Raw genomic sequence first — 18,526 nt, 5'->3', positions numbered from 1 at the left:
CCACTCCCCAGCATCTGCAGGGCCTACTGTTGGAAGACACCAGCTTCTGATATGTGCCCTTTCCAGTAATAGTCTCTGGATCACAATAAAGCCGTTGGCTCCAGATTTTATTTTCTGCTCCATGCCCTTTTTCTGTAGGAGTTGAGGGTGCCTGCTGCCTCAGTTAGGATCTTCCCACTCAGTGCAGATTGAGAACCATATAACTGTTACAATGCAAAAAGAAGCTATTTGGCCCAGTGCTGGCTGGCTGACTGAATAAGCACCTAACTAGTGCCATTCTCCTGTCTCCTGTCTGTAACCCTGCATATTCTTCCTTTCCAAATAACCATTCCATTCCCTTGAGGATGCCTCTGCTGCCACCAAATTCTCAGGCAGTGCATTCGAGGCCCAAGTCACCTGGTTGCATGCAAAAAGAGTTTGTTCAATATCGCGTTGTTATTTGGAAAGCCTTACGTACTTTGTCTTTAGTCCTCAAAGGATCAAGAACTTCAAATGTTTCGTGGTCTGCAGGGCACTGGTGCCACAACATGTCCAGCATGTACTTGCTGAGCTGTTGAGGGGGAAGGAAAAAAATCCCTGTTGTGTGACTGCACAGAGTCAAACGCACTGAAATTATATTCACTTGCCTCACCAGGTCTTGTGATTCATAGGGAAATCTGTTGGCTGCCTAGCTGACCCGTTTCCAAATCAAACTTTTTTTTTGCATAGTCACCTGGTGTCTGCGTTTTACAATGGGGGCGAATCACTGATGCGCACAATCACAGTCCAGTTCTGTGATGTCCCTTTTGGTTAGCATTCTGCGGATTGTAGCCGTATCGTCAGGGTGTAAAATAAATCTGTTTTCCCTGAGTTACAGCATCCATTATTGGGTATGCTGAACCAGTTGGATCAGGCTTGCTGGAAAATACAAGTCCAGTAAGGGGGATTGGGTTAACCTCAGCTGTGCTGCCTCTGTAGTCAAATAGTATGCATGGCAAGCTATCAGAACTCACTTAGGACAAACACTCGGATGAGATGCAGGAACAATCACGGGTTTTCACCCCTTGGGTCGGTTTTCAGGAGAGGTGGAAGAGAGCTGTTTGGCAAATATCATCGGTGACATGGTTGAGAGGAGCAGATAGGGTGGAGTGAGACAGAATATGGGCAAGATTGAGTAGAGTGTGCTGCTCGCCAACACAATATTTCTCACTGGAATCCTGTTCCTACCTTTTAGTTTTGACAGTCCCGACCACCCATGTGGAGGAGGAGACCATCATCACGGAAGAAATGCCAGCAAAGAAACAGTGTCTGGAAGAAGTCCTTAATCACTCTGAATCAATAGAGAAGGTAGAGTGTAAAATATTATTTTATTTTGACTCAATCTTGCATTGAGGTTCTTGAGCTACCAAAAATGAATATGCCCATGTAACCGACCAAATGTAATGTTGTTGAACCTGTGAAATAACCTAAAATGGTGGTCCTGCTTCCTCCGGGTAGCAGTGCAGTTTATTAAGGTAATTTTCATTAATTTTGTTTTTTGGAAAAGCAAAACACCGTGCCCATGTCCAGAGGGATATAACTGATAAGCCAAAAGATTTATACTAAGCTTGCACTGTTGCTTGGTTTGACCACATTTGTACATGCTCTTTTGTAATGAATATGTAACAAATTGAACAATAAAGATCAAAAGGCGTTGGACAAAATGCAAATTGAATTCCTGGAAGGATAGCAGAAATGCAGTGTTGTACTCTGTGTCAAAAGATTGAACAGGCTTGCTACCTGTCTCCCGACGCGTGAAGGTTGACCTAATAGAAGTCTTTGTAATGGAGTTAATTTGGTTCTTCCCTGGGAAAGGTGTATTGTCCAATGATGAGAGCCTGAGTAAATCAGGTCAATGTTCTCTGACTCTCACTCTCCTAAACACCAATCTCATTGAGGCAGACAAGATTCCGAAGGAGTTGACAGGAGAGGCTGGTTCCGTTGGTTGGAGAATCCAGGACATTGGGCACAGTCTCAGGACAAGAGGCCAATCATTTAAGACTGAGATGAGAAATTTCTTCCAAAAGGATTGTGAACTTTTGGAATTCTCTTCCCTCAGAATGTTGTGGATGTTTCATTGTACAACATGTTTAAGGCTGGCACAGACAGTTTTCTTGTGCCTCAGGGATTCGAGACGTGCAGAGCAGGCAGGAGAGTTGAACATAGAACATTACAGCACAGTACAGGCCCTTCGGCCCTCAATGTTGTACCGATCTTAAGCCCATCTAACCTACACTGTTCCATGTACGTCCATATGCTTGTCCAATGATGACTTAAATGTACCTAAAGTTGGCGAATCTACTACTGTTGCAGGCAAAGCGTTCCATTCCCTTACTACTCTGAGTAAAGAAACTACCTCTGACATCTGTCCTGTATCTTTCACCCCTCAATTTAAAGCTGTGCCCCCTCGTGCTCGCCGTCACCATCCTAGGAAAAAGGCTCTCCCTATCCACCCTATCTAACCCTCTGATTGTTTGTTTGTATTTTTTTTTGATTATTTTCTATGTTTCAGTTGAGTTGAAGCCCAAGGTCAGCTGTGTTATATTGAATGGTAGGGCAGGTTTGGTAGGCCAAATGGTCTACTCCCGCTCCTACTTCATCTGTTCTTTGGTAGGGTAAATGTGGAGAACCAGGTGTGGGTGAGATCAGACCGAGGTAGCCAGTGATATTAGACAGTCATTAATGCATCCAGTTAGCTATTCAAAAGAAAACAGTTAAGTCAGAAAGTGGGAAAATTGTAGAACCTGCTGCCACAGGGAATGGTTGAAGCCAATAGCAGAGATGCATTTAAGGGGAAACTGGATAAATTCCATGAGGGGGGAGAAAAGAATGGAAGGTTGAGGTGAAGAGGGTTTGAGAAGAAGCTTGTTTGAAACATAGACAATGACACAAAGTAGCCATGAGGCTCCCTGAAACAATGGTGGGTGTTAACTAAGCTGCTATATTAGAGGGCATATTTTTAAGGTGAGAGGGGCAAAAGGAAAAAGAATTGAGAGACCTGAGGGGCAACCCTTTCACACAGAATTTGATTTGTGTGTGAAATGAACTTCTGGAGGAAGTGGTAGGTGCAGGTAAAGTTACATTTTAAAAGACGTTCGGACAGGTACATGAATACCAAAGATTTGGAGGGATGTGGGCCAAACGCAGAAAAATCAGGCTAGTTTAATTTGGTCAGTATAAACCAGTTGGACCTAAGGGTCTGTTTCTGTGCTTTGACACTATGCATCTATGGCCTGTGGTGGGTGCACGGTATAAATGTCCTGCTGTATTATAGCATCAGGTGAAGCGTTGTAATACCCACGTGAGATTGAGTTACCTGACTGAAATTCCTTCAGTTCCTGATGAGGTATATGTACAGGAATACTGTGGTGAGCATGTTGTTTGTGTTGCTTTCGCTTGCCTTCAAAGCATACTGTATTTCTGGAGAGGGTAATGAGGAGGCAATGAATAAATGGTAATGCACCATTATTGTTATATTCCTAAAGCAGTTGCCATGATAGTGAACTATAGACTTGTGACAAGGTTTCAAGTCTGTTCCCCGGTCCCTTTCACATCGCATCAGTTCAGCAGGGTAAGACAATATGATGTGAGTGTTGATTAAGCACTGACATAGGCCATTCAGGGTATATTTTTTGATTATTGGGCCGCTTCATTTGCTGATTTCACCATTCACTTGTGTTTTATTCAACAATTGCTTTGCACCTGCAGCCTCTTGAGCTAGCTGTGTAATTTCTACATATGCACAATTCTTAATATCTGTGGCCCTCAATCTCCTTTTTTTTCCCCCCATGAGCCTGACCATTCTGATCATGCAGTCCTTTGCAACAGCAAAGTTACAGGGTAATAGTATTCTTAATTTCTGTTGTCCACAGGAAGCCCATGCCTTGAACCCCCATGTTGTCAAGGATTTGGTATATGCTGTGGAGAAAATAAGTTTTTTTTCTGAAAAACAGTGCACTATACATTCGCAAACACTCTGATCAGAATCCGTAACCGTTGCATTCTGCTGTGACTGAAAAATGCAGTTGGAAATAGCAGCTGGCCCACAATTTTAAAGTTTAGTTTTCAGTTATGGAAAAGAGAGGTACTATTTGTCGAATGGTTATACATTACTTTTGTGAAAAAGCACGACAGGTACTGAAAACCTGACATCTCCGCGACTCCCTTGTTCGCTTCACACTGCCCTCCAACCCCAACACACCTGGCACCTTCCCCTGCATCCGCAGGAAATGCTACACTTGCCCCCACACCTCCCCCCTCACCCCTATCCCAGGCCCCAAGATGACATTCCATATTAAGCAGAGGTTCACCTGCACATCTGCCAATGTGGTATACTGCATCCATTGTACCCGGTGTGGCTCCCTCTACATTGGGGAAACCAAGCAGAGGCTTGGGGACCGCTTTGCAGAACACCTCCGCTCGGTTCGCGATAAACAACTGCACCTCCCAGTCGCGAACCACTTCAACTCACCCTCCCATTCTTTAGATGACGTGTCCATCATGGGCCTCCTACAGTGCCACAATGATGCCACCCGAAGGTTGCAGGAACAGCAACTCCTATTCCGCTTGGGAACCCTGCAGCCCAATGATATCAATGTGGACTTCAGAGATAATGGGAACTGCAGATGCTGGAGAATCCAAGACAACAAAATGTGAGGCTGGATGAACACAGCAGGCCAAGCAGCATCTCAGGAGCACAAAAGCTGACGTTTCGGGCCGAGACCCTTCATCAGAGGGGGGGATGGGGTGAGGGTTCTGGAATAAATAGGGAGAGAGGGGGAGGCGGACCGAAGATGGAGAGAAAAGAAGATAGGTGGAGAGAGTATAGGTGGGGAGGTAGGGAGGGGATAGGTCAGTCCAGGGAAGACGGACAGGTCAAGGAGGTGGGATGAGGTTAGTAGGTAGATGGGGGTGCGGCTTGGGGTGGGAGGAAGGGATGGGTGAGAGGAAGAACAGGTTAGGGAGGCAGAGACAGGTTGGACTGGTTTTGGGATGCAGTGGGTGGAGGGGAAGAGCTGGGCTGGTTGTGTGGTGCAGTGGGGGGAGGGGTCGAATTGGGCTGGTTTAGGGATGCAGTTGGGGAAGGGGAGATTTTGAAACTGGTGAAGTCCACATTGATACCATTAGGCTGCAGGGTTCCCAGGCGGAATATGAGTTGCTGTTCCTGCAACCTTCGGGTGGCATCATTGTGGCACTGCAGGAGGCCCATGATGGACATGTCATCTAAAGAATGGGGGGAGTGGAAATGGTTTGCGACTGGGAGGTGCAGTAGTTTGTTGCGAACCGAGCGGAGATGTTCTGCAAAGCGGTCTCCAAGCCTCCGCTTGGTTTCCCCAATGTAGAGGAAGCCACACCGGGTACAGTGGATGCAGTATACCACATTGGCAGATGTGCAGGTGAACCTCTGCTTAATGTGGAATGTCATCTTGGGGCCTGGGATAGGGGTGAGGGGGGGAGGTGTGGGGGCAAGTGTAGCATTTCCTGCGGTTGCAGGGGAAGGTGCCGGGTGTGGTGGGGTTGGAGGGCAGTGTGGAGCGAACAAGGGAGTCACGGAGAGAGTGGTCTCTCCGGAAAGCAGACAGGGGTGGGGATGGAAAAATGTCTTGGGTGGTGGGGTCGGATTGTAGATGGCGGAAGTGTCGGAGGATGATGCGTTGTATCCGGAGGTTGGTGGGGTGGTGTGTGAGAACGAGGGGGATCCTCTTTGGGCGGTTGTGGCAGGGGCGGGGTGTGAGGGACATGTTGCGGGACATGTTTCTCCACCTATCTGGACTCCATCTTCTCCCCTTTGGTCCAGGAACTCCCTACCTACGTCCGTGACACCACCCACGCCCTCCACCTCCTCCAGGACTTCCAATTCCCTGGCCCCCAACACCTCATCTTCACCATGGACGTCCAGTCCCTATACACCTGCATTCCGCATGCAGATGGCCTCAAGGCCCTCCGCTTCTTCTTGTCCCGCAGGCCTGACCAGTCCCCCTCCACCGACACCCTCATCCGCCTAGCCGAACTCGTCCTCACCCTCAATAACTTCTCTTTTGACTCCTCCCACTTCCTGCAGACTAAGTGGGTGGCCATGGGCACCCGCATGGGCCCCAGCTATGCCTGCCTCTTTGTAGGTTACGTGGAACAGTCCCTCTTCGGCACCTACACAGGCCCCAAACCCCACCTCTTCCTCCGGTACATTGATGACTGTATCGGCGCCGCCTCTTGCTCCCCAGAGGAGCTCGAACAGTTCATCCACTTCACCAACACCTTCCACCCCAACCTTCAGTTCTCCTGGGCCATCTCCAGCATATCCCTCACCTTCCTGGACCTCTCAGTCTCCATCTCAGGCAACCAGCTTGTAACTGATAATAAAATGTGAGGCTGGATGAACACAGCAGGCCAGGCAGCATCTCAGGAGCACAAAAGCTGACGTTTCGGGCCTGGACCCTTCATCAGAGAGGGGGATGGGGAGAGGGAACTGGAATAAATAGGGAGAGAGGGGGAGGCGGACCGAAGATGGAGAGTAAAGAAGATAGGTGGGGAGGTAGGGAGGGGATAGGTCAGTCCAGGGAAGACGGACAGGTCAAGGAGGTGGGATGAGGTTAGTAGGTAGATGGGTGTGCGGCTTGGGGTGGGAGGAAGGGATGGGTGAGAGGAAGAACTGGTTAGGGAGGCAGAGACAGATTGGACTGGTTGTGGGACACTTCCGCCATCTACAATCCGACCCCACCACCCAAGACATTTTTCCATCCCCACCCCTGTCTGCTTTCCGGAGAGACCACTCTCTCCGTGACTCCCTTGTTCGCTCCACACTGCCCTCCAACCCCACCACACCCGGCACCTTCCCCTGCAACCGCAGGAAATGCTACACTTGCCCCCACACCTCCCCCCTCACCCCTATCCCAGGCCCCAAGATGACATTCCACATTAAGCAGAGGTTCACCTGCACATCTGCCAATGTGGTATACTGCATCCACTGTACCCGGTGCGGCTCACTCTACATTGGGGAAACCAAGCGGAGGCTTGGGGACCGCTTTGCAGAACACCTCCGCTCAGTTCGCAACAAACAACTGCACCTCCCAGTCGCAAACCATTTCCACTCCCCCTCCCATTCTCTAGATGACATGTCCATCATGGGCCTCCTGCAGTGCCACAATGATGCCACCCGAAGGTTGCAGGAACAGCAACTCATATTCCGCCTGGGAACCCTGCAGCCTAATGGTATCAATGTGGACTTCACCAGTTTCAAAACCTCCCCTTCCCCTACTGCATTCCTAAACCAGCCCAATTCGACCCCTCCCCCAACTGCACCACACAACGAGCCCAGCTCTCTTCTCCCCACCTCCCCCCCCCCCACTGCATCCCGAAACCAGTCCAACCTGTCTCTGCCTCCCTAACCGGTTCTTCCTCTCACCCATCCCTTCCTCCCACCCCAAGCCGCACCCCCATCTACCGACTAACCTCATCCCACCTCCTTGACCAGTCCATCTTCCCTGGACTGACCTATCCCCTCCCTACCTATACTCTCTCCACCTATCTTCTTTACTCTCCATCTTCGGTCCGCCTCCCCCTCTCTCCCTATTTATTCCAGAACCCTCTCCCCATCCCCCTCTCTGATGAAGGGTCCAGGCCCGAAACGTCAGCTTTTGTGCTCCTGAGATGCTGCTTGGCCTGCTGTGTTCATCCAGCCTCTCATTTTATTATCTTGGAATTCTCCAGCATCTGCAGTTCCCATTATCTCTGATACTAGCTTGTAACTGATGTCCATTTCAAGCCCACCGACTCCCACAGCTACCTAGAATACACCTCCTCCCACCCACCCTCCTGCAAAAATTCCATCCCCTATTCCCAATTCCTCCGCCTCCGCCATATCTGCTCCCACGTTAAGACATTCCACTCCCGCACATCCCAGATGTCCAAGTTCTTCCAGGACCGCAACTTGCCCCCCACAGTGATCGAGAACGCCCTCGACCGCGTCTCCCGTATTTCCCGCAACATGTCCCTCACACCCCGCCCCCACCACAACCGCCCAAAGAGGATCTCCCTTGTTCTCACACACCACCCCACCAAGCTCCGGATACAACGCATCATCCTCCGACACTTCCGCCATCTACAATCCGACCCCACCACCCAAGACATTTTTCCATCCCCACCCCTGCCTGCTTTCCGGAGAGACCACTCGCTCTGTGACTCCCTTGTTCGCTCCACACTGCCCTCCAACCCCACCACACCCGGCACCTTCCCCTGCAACCGCAGGAAATGCTACACTTGCCCCCACACCTCCCCCCTCACCCCTATCCCAGGCCCCAAGATGACATTCCACATTGGCAGATGTGCAGGTGAACCTCTGCTTAATGTGGTATACTGCATCCACTGTACCCGGTGTGGCTCCCTCTACATTGGGGAAACCAAGCGGAGGCTTGGAGACCGCTTTGCAGAACACCTCCGCTCGGTTCGCAACAAACTACTGCACCTCCCAGTCGCAAACCATTTCCACTCCCCCTCCCATTCTTTAGATGACATGTCCATCATGGGCCTCTTGCAGTGCCACAATGATGCCACCCGAAGGTTGCAGGAACAGCAACTCATATTCCGCCTGGGAACCCTGCAGCCTAATGGTATCAATGTGGACTTCACCAGTTTCAAAATCTCCCCTTCCCCAACTGCATCCCTAAACCAGCCCAGTTCGTCCCCTCTCCCCACTGCATCCCAAAACCAGTCCAACCTGTCTCTGCCTCCCTAACCTGTTCTTCCTCTCACCCATCCCTTCCACCCACCCCAAGCCGCACCCCCATCTACCTACTAACCTCATCCCACCTCCTTGACTTGTCCGTCTTCCCTGGACTGACCTATCCCCTCCCTACCTCCCCACCTATACTCTCTCCACCTATCTTCTTTACTCTCCATCTTCGGTCCGCCTCCCCCTCTCTCCCTATTTATTCCAGAACCCTCACCCCATCCCCCTCTCTGATGAAGGGTCTCGGCCCGAAACGTCAGCTTTTGTGCTCCTGAGATGCTGCTTGGCCTGCTGTGTTCATCCAGCCTCACGTTTTGTTGTCAATGTGGACTTCACCAACTTCAAAATCTCCCCTTCCCCCACCGCATCCCAAAACCAGCCCAGTTCGTCCCCTCCCCCCACTGCACCACACAACCAGCCCAGCTCTTTCCCTCCCCCCACTGCATCCCAAAACCAGCCCAGCCTGTCTCTGCCTCCCTAACCTGTTCTTCCTCCCACCCCAAGCCGCACCTCCATTTCCTACCTACTAACCTCATCTCACCTCCTTGACCTGTCCGTCTTCCCTGGACTGACCTATCCCCTCCCTACCTCCCCACCTATACTCTCCTCTCCACCTATCTTCTTTTCTCTCCATCTTCGGTCTGCCTCCCCCTCTCTCCCTATTTATTCCACAGGAAGACTTTGTGCTGTTTGTTTCTTTCTCCATTTTCAAGGCAAAGACTCTTATACATTTTTGTTGAAATTGTTTATTCCACCCTCACCCCATCCCCCTCTCTGATGAAGGGTCTAGGCCTGAAATGTCAACTTTTGTGCTCCTGAGATGCTGCTTCATCTGCTGTGTTCATCCAGCCTCACACTTTATTATATTAAAAGCAGCAGGTGCAGGTCAGGAAGCCTCTATGGGGGGGAGGGGTGGGTGGGGGCATGAAACCAAGTCTTAATGCTTCACTGCTAAAATCCTGTGGGCATGTCCCAATCTTTTTTTCAGAAGATAGTTTGTGGAAGACATTCACTTGTGTTTCTTTCAAGTCCAGCATTTATTGCCCATCCATATTTGCCTCTTTTTACGGTAGTGGTCAGCTACTTTCTTGAATTGCTATAGTCCATGTAATGCAAGTCTCCCCCCACCCTTTGGTGCAGTCAGGGAGGGAGTTCCAGGATTTTGACCCAGTGACAGTTAAGGAGTGGCTAGTTTTCAGTTCTGAGTGAAGGTAATGAGTAGTTCAGAGGGGAACTTGCAGTAATGGTCTTGCATGCATCTATTACCTTTTGATCTTCCATGTGATGGAGGTCATGCGTTTGGAAGGTGCTGATGAAGCACCCTTGGTGAGTTGCCACTGTGCATCTTGTAGTGGGTGCAAATTGCTGCCACTGTGTGTCAGTGGTTGAGGGATTGAAGGCTGCTGGTACTATTGATGGTTTCTTGTTTCAGGACACGAATGATTGCTTGGAGAGAGAACTACTTCAAAAGCAGCTCCATGAAGCAAACCGAAAAGCTCAGGAGTACCGGCAACAGCTGATGAAGAAGGAACAAGAAGCAGAGGAGTACCGCATGAGACTGGAGGCGATTGCAAGGCTCCACACCACGGCTGAGGAGATCACTGTTGTAGAGGAGGTCACAGATGATGGCACTGGTACGGTGATCACCATGGCAGCAGAGCTGGAAGGTCCTGAGACCACAGTGGAAACAATGGAGCAGCCTACCGACATGGCGACAGAGACAGTGACTTCATAAAATCTCCCCCTCAGTGTCCCCTCCCCATAACACCAACCTGCAAAACTTTCTCCCTGATGCATTTTGTTTATCAAATTCAGTGCGCCTGTGCTCGTGCACACAAACCAAGAACAGCTTGGGGACAAGCTGTTGGTCACTGCCACACCAGACACGCAGACAGTCACTATCTGATTGCAGAAGAACTCCTCTTGGAACTCAACACCAGGAAACCTCTGAACACTAGCAGGTACAGTTTTTCCTCGGATCTTCAGAAATTGGGGAGCAAGGGGAGAATGTTGTGTGTTGCTAAGTCTGTTGTTAGAATCCAGGTTCTCCAATTCGCAGGAGAATATCCAGGAGCTTGAACTCAGTTGGGGTTATGGTTTTGACTGCAGGGGTTTGGTGGGAAGTGAAAAGAGGGAAGGATGAAAATTAAACCGCTTCGATGTCAACATTATTTTGTTTCTGCTACAAAAGCATTGGAAAGCAAGGCTGACGAAATGGCACTGGTCCTGCAACTAATATATCCATGCACCATGTTCTCTCGGTGTCCACCTTCTCTGGGCCATTGATGTTACGTCTACATTTTAACGATTTCAACAAAAATGTATAAGAGTCTTTGCCTTGAAAATGGAGAAAGAAACAAACAGCACAAAATCTTCCTGTGGGTAATTGTAAATTATTTTAAACTAAGAATTTCCCACGCTGCAATTTGCAATCAGTTATTCATCTGGTGGGGGCAAAAAAAGTCCATTATTAGAGACTTTTAAAAATGGCTTTGGTAATATAGTTTGGTATTTTTATGTACCAATTCCTTTATCCGTATTCCTGCAGAGGTGTCTTTCTGACAGGTGTAATTTCTCCCTCTGAACTTTTGCCAGTAGGTAGATGGGGAGTTTGCTACTGACCTTCAGAGTCTGTGAAGATCTGCATTCATTTAGCACCTTCTCACATTGCTCAGAAATGCCTCAAAGCATTTCACCTGCAGTGAAGTACAGTAACTTGTTATGGAGGCAATGTTTCACAGTAAAGGTGCTGACTGCTACTTGATACTCCCTGTGAGAACAGTATCCTTAGCTGTCAGCACCTGGAGTTTTCAACCATTTCAGAGATTTCATTTCAGAAGAGACAGAGACAAAGTCTAGAATTGAAATGTCACCTCTCTCCATAGCCCCCATTCTAAATTTAATGCTCTATTTATTTTGAAGCTTCAGAAGGTTCTGATTCTGGCAGTGGAGGGTTCCATCCACAAGGAGAGTGAATAATTGGCATGGGAGTTGGCATCTTCCAAAAGGTTTTCTCTTCCTGCTTATAACATCCTTTGTTTTACCTCCCATATCCAAGATTTTGTATGATTAATGAGCAATGATGCTCAAAGGTAGTGAAATACATGCATCATTTTTATTTTGAATCCATGTGATTCTTCTTCTTGCTGTTGCTGCAGCGGCGTCCAGGAAAATAATCCTTACTTTTTTCCCCCTGATCACTCTGGAACAGTCCAAAGGGCTGGTGAACCCTCACTGAGAAAACAGCTGATTTATCTGCCTTGAGCATTTTGTCTTCCTTGATCCCAATCCAAACGAGACCTGTTGTATCTGTACTTGATCCATGGGCAACTACTGCCACCACATTACCATGGAGTCCAAGGACCCAAAACTCCAGGTTTAAAGACCTGAGGTTTAGATCGGTTTTGTTAGTATTCCTTTGTACTTTTATATAAATCAAGTTGTTTTATTGCTGAAGTAAGTCCCCTGTGTGGACAGACATTGGAATTTATAAGTAACCTTCCCCTTTACTCTTCTGGAGCATAGACTTGAAGTTACCTGATAATTTGAAGGTAATTACCAAGTCTGGTATTGGTCTTGGATCCAGTTAGATGCCTGAAAGTTCGGGGACAGGATCCAGCTTTTCTGTGCCAGTTCTGCTAAGTGGAAGTGCCTGCCAAAGATTCATAGCCTGGGCCCTGCACAGATGTGGCCTTTTTGATCATGAGGCAATTCGACATGAGTGATGCCCACAGGGCAATTCCCGTTGCATAAATGAATGGCAGTGGGAGCAATAGCAGGGGAAATCTCTGCTGGCCACTCTGCTCCCCAGTGTCTGCTTCAGCTGAAGCTGGCCTGAAGTGAAATCTGAAGAGCATCAAGCAACTTGAAATTATTGAATGACACAACTTGGTGAAGAAAAGATAGTAATTTATACAGCGTTTAATCATGTCTGAGACATGGCCGAAAGCACTTCTATACAATACTTTGCCTACATAACAACTGCACTTCAAACATCTTTGCTTTGTTGTCCTCTCATTTAAATTACAGAAGGTGGTTACATTTTTAATAGATTTATTTTCTAATGAACCTTCCTGTGGACAGGTTTGCTTTTCTCATTTACAGCTGCATTGTGCATTAGCTGTACAGCCAGGGTCTCTCATAATTTCTTTGACCCAATTTTATATTTAAAGAAGAAATTTGTATTTTTTAAATCATTTTTACTGTTGTCTAGGGTTGTGCCTCATAGTTATTTTACAACTGAATATTCAGTTTACACAATTGGTTATATTAAAGCACCGTTTAAAAAGGTGTCTTCTCTTTGGATATGTATTTAGGGTCGTCTTGTGATTTAATTTTCAGCTGAGATCTGGGAATCTGGTCACGTGGAAGTTGTAATGTCCCATTGAAGAGCACAGTGGGTCATTTCAAAACGGCCATCAGGGTTTTCACTATGTCTGTCTGGCCCATCAGTAAACTCAAATGGCTGCAGTGTTGTTCAGAATGGCTTTAAGGTTGCTTAAAATGGCTGTCTATGCAAGTCACTGGTCAAAGTAAAAAATGCCAGCACAATTGCTTTATCCGGTCCATTGCTGCTGCTTCAGTGTTGATCCAGTATTTGAACTTACAGACAGGCATCTCCACTTGAAGGTGTCACCCAGTTCCCCAAAAACCAGGTGTGAAGCTAGCCCTAACTCTGTATGTACTTTTTTTATCCTCTTTACTTTGCACCAAATGTTGGATTTTTCTACTCAGATTTTTGAGCAGCTGGCCTTTGGCAAAATCAGGCTGTGTCTGTCTGTCTGAGTTGTGGTAGTCTAATTTCCCCACTCGTCCAATTCAAGCAGCCTCCTTTTTCATTGCCCGACTAAAATGAAACCTAAACTGTCTGGCTCAATGTCACATGGACCACTGCACCTCGCACTTCTCCCTCTCTTGCTCATTGGGACTGTGATACTTGCAGTAAAGTGGGGTTCCTACTTGCTCACTTGTATAATTATGCATTCCATTTTTTGGCTATTAGTGCTTACTAATCAATGATGTAACATAAATTGTTTAAACATTTTCTGTTACTCTTTTTTTTAAAATGTGTTGTCTCTGGAAAATGCAGCAATTTTTCTTTTTGCCTTGTTCCTCCCTCGCTTCCCCAGCAAATTGGTCTTAAAATTTCTTCACACCCTTCAGTGAAACCAAAACAAAGACCAGTTTAAATATTAATGAGCTTGGACACCGGGCATGGAGTTGATCTGTATAAAGTTGTGAATAATGGATCAGTGCAATGGGTTTCGATCTCGCTCTGGACAGCCTGCTGGGAAAAGGGAGATGAATCCATGTTCTGTGACTGCTTTGTGGCTTCAGAGAATTTAAGCTATTACTGCCACATTGTGTGACATGGAAATACAGAGGAGTTTGGTGAGTGGGATGAGTTGGAGACTTATTGAAAAGTTATTCTGAAGTAGTGGCAGAGGCACAGACAGATTTCTGATCAACTACAGAGGCAGACAGAAAAGTGAGGTTCAGGAGATGATCGGTCAGTCTTGATCTTGAATGGAGGGGCTGAATAGCTTGTTCCTATTTCTTATGTAGATAAAATGTTGAAGGAATTTCTCCAACCCATTTGTTTCCAGCTGTGTACTGGCTGGGAGCTAGCTTTGTGTGTATTGGTCCTGATAAAGCTAGTATCTCACAACTGTGAGAAGAGAGAGAGGTAGGCTTGTAGCTGTCGCCTTTTCTCTTCCCCTCGCACTCCAACTTTAGGAGCCAGCTGAGATAGCAATGGGGTAGCAGTGTGGAATTCTAGAACACTGCACAGACTATTCAAGAGCAGAGTTGATGGTTATGAACATGTGGCCAGTGTTGCTATTTGGACACTACAGTTAGCTTTGGGAGGATACCAGTCAGCTCCTTGAGCCTGTTCCACAGTTTAGTTTGTATGGTCTTAATCAGGTTTGGGTGCGATGGTCTTGCAGCCAATGATCTATAACCCCTCCATCAAAACCAGAAACAAAGAAACTAGGAGCAGGAGTAGGCCATTTAGCCCTTCAAGCCCGCTCCATCATTCAGTATATTCGTGGCTGATCATCCAACTCAGTAGCCTGTTCGTGCTTCTCCCCCCACATCCTTTGATTCCTTTAGTGCCAAGTGCTTCGTCCTCCTTGAAATCATACTATGTTTTGGCCTTAACTGTTTTCTGTCATAGTGAATTCTGCAAGCTCGCTTCTCTGGGTGAATTAAAAACCTCCTCAAATCCATCCTAAAAGCTTTACCTTGAATGCTTAAACTGTGACCCCTGGTTCTGGACTGACTGACTATTGGAAATATCTATCCTGCATCTACCCTGTCTAGTCCTGTTAGAATTTTATAGGGTTCTATGAGATCCCCACCTTATTCTTCTGAACTCCAGTAAATGTAATCCTAAGTGGTTCAATTTCTCCTTATGCATCAGTCCTGCCATCCTCCGAGTTAGTCTGCTGAATTTTTGCTGCACTCTCTATATAGCAAAATCATCCTTTCTCAGATGTGGAGATCAAAACTGCACACAGTGCTCCAGCTATGGTCTCACCAAGGCTCCTTACAATTGCAGCAAGACATCCTTGCAGCGGTATTCGAATCCTCTTGCGACGAAGGCCAATGTACCATTTGCATGCTTCACCTGCATACGACTGGTATACTTCATCGCAAATTTCCCTCTCTCAATGTATTGCCATTCAGATTGTCTGCCTTCCTGTTTTCTGCTGCCAAAGTGGGAAACCACACATTTATTCACATTATATTGTATCTGTCTGCTCCCTCAGCTTGACATAATTTGGCGCAAAAGCAGTAAAGCAGGTGCATTCCACTAAATTTATTCCCTATAGAATGCCATTGTCATCTTCAGTTTGTTCACTGGCCCAGTATCAGGTTGGGAGGTGCAACATCCTCTGAGGAAGGGAAGAGCTAAGGGTCAAGGTAGGGTTGTGTTAAAACGCATGCTAGGGAGTGGCCACTAAAGGGTTTGAAGAAATTGAAGATGCCTGAGAGACAATACTGTAGGAGAGCAGAATGGGAGCAGTTTACCTAACTGGCAATCTCTAACAATCTAACTGCAATCATGTTTGACTCGGAAATTTTGTTTTTAATTGCAGTAGCAGGATTGTGTTGGGTCGAGGAAGAGGGCTATGGGGGTGGACCTGCTGTATGAGGAGCTTCAACGTTGAACAAAATGTTGCCACCTGGTTCTGTTTTCCTTTTTAGTTGAATAGATTGGCTCACAGTGGGGTGTCCCAATTTGGGCAGCAGGGAGCTTTGAGGAGTTTGTGCAAGAGGAATGGACCAGTTTCGAAACGTCATCTCTGCCCCTTGCAGGGTTGTATATTGTTTATAAATCCATCCTCTCCCCATCCTCCTGCTACATAATTTACCTTTTTAAGTAAAACAAAGAACTGCGAATGTTGAAGATCTGAAATTTCTGGAGAAGCTCAGTAGGTCTGGCAGCATCTGTGGAGAGAGAAAGCAAACTGAACGTTTGGAGTCCAGTGACCAATTCCGAAGCAGAGCCAATAGACCTGAAATATTCACTGGACTCCACACGTTCGCTCTGCTTTTTCTGTCCACAGATGCTGCTGGGCTGACTGAATTTCTCCAGCAATTTTTCTGTTACCTTTTCTCATTTCTCTCAAAGATTGAATACTTTCTAATCATCTGTGTTGAGCAAAAATGACTGCTGTTTTATTTTTAGGATTCAAGTGACAGATCACTGAGTTGCAATGTCCTAATCCCAGGAATAAAGCGTTCTTTCAGGTCCCCACTATTTTTTTCTCATATTAACCCCTCGCCACACACTGTCCCAGCAGTCAGTGTTAGCATCTCAAGTGACAGATTTACCCTGTGATGGTGTGTCTAGATGAATTGTCTGGCATCATTGGTCCTGCATACTCAACACTGTAGTCCCAGAAAAGTATGTGTGTATTTTGTTTCTCTTAATTACTGTTACTATTATCACCCCAAACTTTCAACCTGGCTTTGTTTATGAATTGGACAATTTGCATTTAGTGTTGACGAACTTTTGTTCCAACAAAAAGATCATTGGTGACCTGTTTGGGAAATGAATCCTCATTGCCCTCAGTTATGGGGAAGCCTCAAGTTGTACCTGGTGCGCCTTTAGTACAATGTACTGTAATTATCTTGTGTACAGGATTCCTTTAGAACTAGCCATGTTCTTTTTAGAACCTGTACAAAGTGATACAGATTGTTAAATAAATCTTGTATATACATTTTTGTACCATTATTAAGGGCAGACCTTTGCTAATAAAATGCAGAAAATGAATTGCTTTATTGGACATGTGCGCTTTTTATTCCTGCAAAGGGTTGAATGTAAACTCACTGAGCTACACTCCTGCAAGCACTTTGCACATAATGGCATCTCTACTAGGGTCAAGAACAAAGACTGATCTGGTAGTCCTTCCAGTCAACTCGCCTGGAGGGCATCCTGCTGTAAATGATTGTGATTTATTTCTATTTTAATACTTGCAAAATACCTGCAGCCTTCCTGCCTTGCGCAGTGACGCTCACTCCCAACAACTGATCGAAGCATCTCTCTGCTCTTAAGCAATTGGGTTGGACACTCCCAGTGAGGCACTGTTCCAAAACAAATCAGTCAACAGAAACTTACGCAATGGAAACTTGGCAAATTCAAATCAAAATATCATTATCCAGGGGTGATGGACTGCTCTGGCCCCTGTAGTGACCACTGGTGAATAGAGAGCTTCACTGGTGGACACCGTATGCTCCCTATCCATGGATGCCAGAGCACAGATGTAACTGCGAGAGAGAGGCAGTCTGTTTGATACCAGTACTACCACCGCCACTGCCCACTGTCTAGGCCAGGAGCAGACCCACAAGGAGACTTTGTTTTGTCTGCTCCACTCTACATAGGGTGTCAACAGACCGGGAGCATGGGTTAAGCATACCTGTCTGATGAACTCGCTAACCTGACCGCATCCCACTTTCAGATCACTGGCTGCCTTTTCTTCTCCTTGACCTGGGAACCTAGCAGAGTTGACAATCCTAGGCTTCGAGGTATTCTGAGATAATTTGTTCCTAGGCATCATCTGATTGCCCACAGATTGCCAAAGCCAAACAAATAGTTAATATTGCTTACCTGTATTCGTAATGCAGGAAATACAGCTGCCAGTTTACGCACAGCAAACTCCCAAAGATATCAGTGATAATGGGAACTGCAGATGCTGGAGAATCCAAGATAATAAAATGTGAGGCTGGATGAACACAGCAGGCCAAGCAGCATCTCAGGAGCACAAAAGCTGACGTTTCGGGCCTAGACCCTTCATCAGAGGGGGGATGGGGTGAGGGAATAAATAGGGAGAGAGGGGGAGGCGGAGAGTAGGTGGGGAGGTAGGGAGGGGATAGGTCAGTCCAGGGAAGACGGACAGGTCAAGGAGGTGGGATGAGGTTAGTAGGTAGGAAATGGAGGTGCGGCTTGAGGTGAGAGGAAGAACAGGTTAGGGAGGCAGAGACAGGCTGGGCTGATTTTGGGATGCAGTGGGTGGAGGGGAAGAGCTGGGCTGGTTGTGTGGTGCAGTTGGGGGAGGGGACGAACTGGGCTGGTTTCGGGATGCGGTGGGGGAAGGGGAGATTTTGAAGCTGGTGAAGTCCACATTGATACCATTGGGCTGCAGGGTTCCCATGCGGAATATAAGTTGCTGTTCCTGCAACCTTCGGGTGGCATCATTGCGGCACTGCAGGAGGCCCACGATGGACATGTCATCTAAAGAATGGAAGGGGGAGAGGAAATGGTTTGTGACTGGG

At 47.2% G+C, this 18,526-nt stretch overlaps 1 protein-coding gene across 3 annotated transcripts in view; it reads left to right on the top strand.

Moving 5' to 3' along the window:
* LOC125449798 (GA-binding protein subunit beta-1) overlaps positions 1–17,027 on the top strand; it is a 53,515-nt gene extending 36,488 nt beyond the window's left edge. For all 3 annotated transcript variants that reach the window (XM_059642955.1, XM_059642956.1, XM_059642954.1), the window contains 2 exons: positions 1,214–1,326; positions 10,176–17,027. In XM_059642955.1, the coding sequence (XP_059498938.1) occupies positions 1,214–1,326; positions 10,176–10,478 (416 nt within the window). In that variant the 3' untranslated portion in view covers positions 10,479–17,027. The remainder of the gene's footprint in view (positions 1–1,213; positions 1,327–10,175) is intronic.
* The last annotated feature ends 1,499 nt before the right edge of the window (positions 17,028–18,526 follow it).

This window comes from Stegostoma tigrinum, chromosome 47, assembly GCF_030684315.1.
Source record: "Stegostoma tigrinum isolate sSteTig4 chromosome 47, sSteTig4.hap1, whole genome shotgun sequence".
Lineage (NCBI taxonomy): Eukaryota > Metazoa > Chordata > Chondrichthyes > Orectolobiformes > Stegostomatidae > Stegostoma > Stegostoma tigrinum.
This window is presented reverse-complemented; position numbering and strand designations above follow the sequence as displayed.